The sequence below is a fragment of the Marmota marmota genome, unplaced genomic scaffold (assembly GCF_001458135.2).
Source record: "Marmota marmota marmota unplaced genomic scaffold, marMar, whole genome shotgun sequence".
Lineage (NCBI taxonomy): Eukaryota > Metazoa > Chordata > Mammalia > Rodentia > Sciuridae > Marmota > Marmota marmota.
The window spans coordinates 189-6,704 of NW_026005603.1; the positions used below are offsets into that span (position 1 = coordinate 189).

General features: G+C 40.8%; 1 protein-coding gene across 1 annotated transcript; it reads left to right on the plus strand.

The window, feature by feature from the left end:
- Positions 1-272: 272 nt before the first annotated feature.
- Positions 273-6,399, plus strand: LOC107134297 (COP9 signalosome complex subunit 7b-like; the record flags this gene model as incomplete). Its single annotated transcript, XM_015476409.2, has 3 exons — positions 273-387; positions 2,932-3,020; positions 4,882-6,399. Coding segments are annotated over 3 exons (411 nt in total), but the record flags the coding sequence as incomplete, so codon positions are not given.
- Positions 6,400-6,516: the final 117 nt, after the last annotated feature.

Below are 6,516 nucleotides of genomic sequence, written 5' to 3' on the forward strand. Positions count from 1 at the left end.
AGTGCTTAATGCTGTGTGTGTGTGTGTCTGTGTGTCTGTGTCTGTCTGTTAGAAGCAGCTACTGGGACATGCTAGGTATAGAATAAAATGTCATCCTAAGGAAGAGAGATTGAATTTGGGATTTTAATAATCTTATTTATTTTTTTTCCCCAAAGAATCAAGAGTTGGAAGGGACCCCAGGGGCCACCGTATCAAACAGTACAGAATAAACAGCTGTGGCATCTTTGGCACATAGTCACCCACCTCTGTTCAAGCACTCTAGTGATTGGTAGATAGCTTGGTCTGTGGTAAAATTTGTTTTTCCTCCTCAGCTTGCAGAAGGAGCAAATGCTGCTTATTTGCAGTTGCTGAACCTGTTTGCCTATGGAACATACCCAGATTATATAGGTGAGTTGATTAAGATCCTTCAAAAGACTTAACTATGTCGCTCCATTTGGAGGATGATAGAGGTTCTAGATAAAATGTTGCTTGTGTTTATGGGAGAATTCTTGATAGGGCTGTTATCATGTTACTGCAGGTGACCTCACAAAAGGGATTTTCCTTCTCACTTTTTATTTTCCATCAGGTAAACTAGGGGCTGTGTGTATGAACATCCATAAACAAAGCCCTTGTTTATCTTCCAGGTGAGATTCTTGAGATAGTGTTCATAGGGCACTTGGTATGTGATAAAGTGTCAGAATACCCACTTGTAAAATATTTCATTGTTTTAAATGTTATCAAAATAACATACTATATTGAAGAATGTTTGAAAAAATAGATTTTAAAAGTTACTTATAGTTGTACCTCCAGTAAAGTACTGGTAGCTTTTTAGTGCTGGACTTGTTTCCCATTATGCTTGAATGTTCTATTCATCGGTGTAATTAGATTATATATATAATTTCATATTTTAACTTCATTTGCTTCACAAGTCTTTATATTTTTAAAGTTTGTACTTTATTTATTTATTGGTACTGGGGATTGAACCCAAGGATGCTTTATCATTGAATTAATTCCCACCCCCGCCCCTTTTTTTTTATTTTGAGACAGGGTCTCTCTAAATTGTCTCTAAATTGTCCAAGTTGCCCAGATTGGCCTGAAACATGCAATTTTCCTGCCTCAGGCTCCTGAGTTGCTGGAATTGTAGATGTGCACCACTGTACCTGGATTTACTCAATTTTAACATCTCACAATCTCCTATTCTACCACAAAGATACATCCCCACCCCATTTGAGTCATTTTAAATTAGAATCTTAAGTTTCAGGAATAAGGGACTTGCATATCCAAATGCTAACTTGTCTTATACCCAAACCACTTTTTTTTTTTTTCCTGGATTTCCTTTCCTTTTTCTTCCTTCCTCTTCCCCTCTCTCTCTCTCCCCCCCCTCGCACCCTCTCATTCTTCCTCTCTTCTTCTCTTTTTTGCTTGCTTTTTTTCACATGAAAGTAGACTGACACTCAGCTGTTTTCTACTTTATCCTCCACTTTCCCTCCTTTCTCATTGGTCATTTCTCCTTATTCTGTGCTGCTGTCAGACTGAACAGTTTGCCACTTCTTGGTACACCACATTTTTCTAATCTCTTTTGTTCCAGTGAATGTGTCCTGTTTCTGTCCTCACTTACTAAGGAGGCAGCATTGTAGACTCTGGAAGCAGACTGCCTATATTCTAACTCTACTTCTGCTAGTTGTGTGCTCTCCAGCAAATTAAGTAATCTTATGTGCCTCAGTTTTCTTAGTTGTAAAATGAGAGTAACAATACAAGTCCATGATCCCTTACTTGCACTTCTTGAGGCTAGATGTTTTAACAGTTTAGAATTTGGTGGACTTTGAAAAGGTAATGTGTGTTTGCCTTTTCATGTAACATTCTAAGAAGGATGTGGGCAGCATCTATAGTTGAACATATCCATAATTTTGCAACAAAATAAGTAAATATTCATAACAAGTGAGATAAAAGCCAGCCTCAGTTCAGTCCTGTCCTCAGGACAGGAACTGCCACCACATGAATTTCAGCACCCTGCTTAAGAAAAAGGCAATCAGTTTGGGTTCAGCTCTTTGGAATCCAGAATTATGTAAAGGGATTGAGGACATTTGGAATCCGTTTTGGGTTTGTTGTGATAACTGGATGTTTGCTTGTGTGCCTGTGTGTGTGTGTGTGCTGTATGTGTATGTGCTGTATGTCATCTGCAGCTACTGCCCTCCCCCATTGCTGCTGTGAATCTTACTATTACTAAAGTTTTGCTTATCTCTCAAGGCTCATCTCAAACTCCATCTCTTCCATGAAGCCTGCCTTTCTTTCTCTTCTATACCTCCCAGATGAGATTGTTTTCACTGTCCCCTTCTCCCCCCTCTCTCCTCCTTCTCTATCCCTTCTCCCCCTCTTTTTGTCTATTCCTCCCTCTCCCCTTTTCTCTTGGAAGTTTGTATCCTTCTTCTGGTAGCTCTGCTTTGCATTTGTAGCTAGTGAAACATTGAATTATAAGACTGAGGATAAGTCCAGGGCCAAAAAGTTGCACAGCAGTAGGTGTTTGGAGCTCCTGAAGTTGTGTGGTGCAGCAGCCTTGACAAAGCCCATCTTATTCATCCTTGATTTCTCTTAAGACAGCACCTTTCATAGAACAGATGCTCAGTGAAGATATGTTGAACTTAAAATGAGTGTCACAAGGAGCACAGACAGTATTCCATTAAGATAATTCCACTTAAGAAGATTTTGTTTGTTCGTGCCTGGCTTTTTAGGACACTAAACTCCTTGTGTGTAGAGACTGGTCTTTCCTTTTTTGGAAGCATGTTATCTTTCAGAGGAGATGGGAGGTGCTTATAGAATGCTTGCCCAGTGAATAAATGCAGAGGCATGACAGTGATATAGTAGTACATTTGGTGGGGAGTTGATGAGCTTATTCCATAAAATATCCTAATTTTATTTTGTGTCTTGGTTTTTGTGGTGGGTGGGACTGAGCAGCCAACAAGGAGAGCCTGCCAGAACTGAGTACAGCTCAGCAGAACAAGCTGAAACATCTTACCATCGTGAGCTTGGCGTCAAGAATGAAGGTACAGTCCCAGCTCCTTCCCTGCCTTCCTCCATATCCGGAGTCAGGTGTCTCATTGGCATCAATGAGGGAACTCCCACCTACTCACAGTAGAGTTGTATCCTAAATACATAAAATTTACTTGGCAAAGAGGAAAAGGTGACAGGGTGGCATAAACAGTTACTCCTCATTCCTGTGTTCAGGAAAAACATGTCCTGCAGGGGCTGAATCACCAGGTCTTATTCTGGCATGCCATGGGTCCTCACGTGAACTGAGCATTTTGGCATGTTAAAGGGAGACTGCTGTTGAAAGATACATATTTTTCAAATAGCAGGGTATCTTGCAGCAAGTTAACAACTTCTTCTGTTGTTCAGTGCACAGTGAACTATACCCATGTTGGAGGAAGATCTTGGTATATTGGATTCCCCCTGCCCCCCCCCCGTGTTGGGGATTAAACCTATGGTCTTGCCCATATTTTGCAAATGCTCTACCACTGAGCCATACCCCCAGCCTTTTTTATTATTATTATTTTCAAGGTTATTATTCTAATTGGAATTTTTGCCTCTTATGCTAATTTTACATTCTATCCTTCTGTAAGATTTCACTCCATCATACTTTGGAGCTCTGTGCTCCAGTGGATTTAGAAGAAGCCTTGCAGCCAGCTGCTCCCAGCCATTAATAAAGACAGTCCAGACTCAGTTAATTTATAGTTGACTTGGATTCTTTGCCTAGCCTCCTAAGTTTTTGTGGGGATATGCTTTTGAAAAAGTTTGATTTTTGATTGCACTTGAGATATGTATGTGTTCTTGGGCTGCTGTTTCAGTTGCTGAAATTATTTTACCTGATCTATTCACAAATTTCTGAAACTCATTTTAAGTAGAAGGCTCTCCCCCTCCCCCCATCCCTTTTGGTGGTGCAGAGGATTGAACTCAGGGCCTTGTGCACACTAGGCTTGCGCTCTATCACTGAACTATATCACCAGCCCAGTGGGTCCAACTTTGGGAAATGAAGACCTGACCTTTTTCTAGTCCTGCACATGGACTTCTCGAGTGTTTAAGGGTAGGATGACTTTTCTTCTTTCTGCAGCCTATTATTGTAAGCCCAGCCATCACCCCTGGATAGCATGCCCTTAGCCATGGAGCGCCCTTCTAGATGTGTTTGCTGTATTTTTTTTTTTTGTGTGTGTGTGTGCATCTTTCTTTTCTTTGTATCTACAAATTTGATTTCTGTATTTTATTTCCAAATTGTAGTAATGTGGCAGGATTTGCAGAAAACTGGATATTTATATATTGTCAAGACCTTGCATGCAGTATATTGGTACAATCCAATAAAGGATTTGTTGGGGATTTGCATTGGTTGCAAAAATCTGAGAAAACAGATACAGACCTTAAGGTGCCATCTTTGCTGGCTGTCTTCACTGGCCACCTGTAGGAATAAGTGATGGCCTGCACATTTTTTTTGCTATAGCACTTTGCTGGGCAAGCAGCCAGTTCTCTCCAGGGCCTGGGATCTCTTGGAGGTTTATGATAATCTGGCATTGTATGCAAAATATGCAAGCTTCTGGAAGGTGGCAGCGTGGCACACACTGTTTCCTTTTTCTCTGAAAGGCATCTTTCACACCCTGTGCTCCAGGGTGTGAAAACTGAAGTCTGGGTGAAGTCTAGGATGTAAAGAATAAAGAGGGCACCTTCTTGGATGACATAGGGTCTTGTCACAGGTCCTGTGATTCATTCATCTACTTTTGTTGCTTTAGACATGAATGATTATCACTGACCTGCATCACCTGAGCCCAAAATTGGCTGTTGTCTATGTGGGTAATGCCCACATTTTCATTAATGCTTGCCAGATGGTTTTTTATAACTATCACATGGCCTTATCCACAGTGTATTCCCTACTCTGTACTGCTGAAGGATCTGGAAATGAGGAATCTCCGAGAATTAGAAGACCTCATCATAGAGGCTGTCTACACTGACATCATCCAGGGCAAGCTGGACCAGCGAAATCAGCTGCTAGAGGTGGATTTCTGCATTGGCCGTGACATCCGCAAGAAGGATATCAATAATATTGTCAAGACCTTGCATGAATGGTAAAGCTGAAATGAGAAGGGGGATAGCTAGCTTGTCCTTTGTGCGTCTACATGCAAAAATGTGATCATCACCAGGAGTCAGCTGAGGGCTTGGGGTGAACCAGATAGTGGAGCTAGATTTGTGATTACAAATATGTGGCAACAGGAATCATTTCACTCATTTCACTTGTAAGATTGTTCTTGCCTTAAATGCAGCCGAGGGTTGTTTAACAGTGGGCTCTAAAATATCCAGACCTAGCAGGTAGAACTTCACATCCTAGTTATTGTGATGCCAGTCCTGCACTTTGCAGATGTAGATTCAAAGTTTGGCCAAGCTCAGGAAGTTTTTTGTAAGATTTTTTTTTTTTTTCTTTTTTTGGATAAGAAACCTTTGTTCAGTGTCAGTAACATTGGGCTGGTGTTTGTGAAACACTGTAAGGGATAAGTAATGGGTTGTTCTAATTTGGAACACAGCCTCATGCAGAATATTTGATAACTATATCCTGATATATAAAAAGAATTGGGACATTTGTATATTCTCAATGAAATGTGATATTTGCAAGAGCTGTCACACATTCTACAAGGATTTGTTGTGGAGTTATTTAAATGATTTAGGGCTTATAAAGCTAGGTAGACTTAAGAGAAGTTTTAGTGAGCTTTGAAGGAGGGCCAGGAGTAGAGTAGAATTTGAGGTGAGGGGAGAATGTAAGCAGGCAGGCTTCATGCAGAGGGACAGGCAAATTGTTTTCCTTAAAACCAATGATCTCTATTTTATCCCCTGGAGTCTTTTCAGGGATGAATGGCCCACCTTTGATCCCTGAAGTCTAATGCCCCTCAAGTTTCCCTCATTGACACTACTCTTAAACCTCAGGCATGTGCTTCCCACTCCTCACATTATGTTCTGTCCCAAGTGTGGCCCCAAACTTCTTCCCTGTGCAGCATATGACAAAAGCAAGAGCTTTCAAAGATTGTTAAACTTCTAAATCAGAATAAACTTATAAAATGTCCACAGCACAAAAAAATGGTCTAGCAAACAAAATCTAGATTTCTGATCCTACTAAAGTTGTCCGTTCCAGTCCAGTTTTGACATGGCTGGTATGGTTTTCACAACCAGGGCCTGGTTTCCTGTTTTAAGCCCCTAGTATGTTGGGCCAAGATGTGGTACCTTGACTCCTAGCCCAGAGTGTTCACCAGGAAAGATTCTTAGAACTTCTGTTGAGGTTTGACATTCAATTTAGAACAGAATTGCTACATTGAGAGGTCCCACAAAAATGGCAAAATGTTTACAATATTGAATTTTATTTTATTTTATTTTATTTTTTGTACCAGGGATTGAACTCAGCGGCACTCAACTACTGAGTCACATCCCCAGCCTTATTTTGTATTTTATTTAGAGACTGGGTCTCACTGAGTTGCTTAATGCCTCCCTTTGCCGAGGCTGGCTTTGAACTCA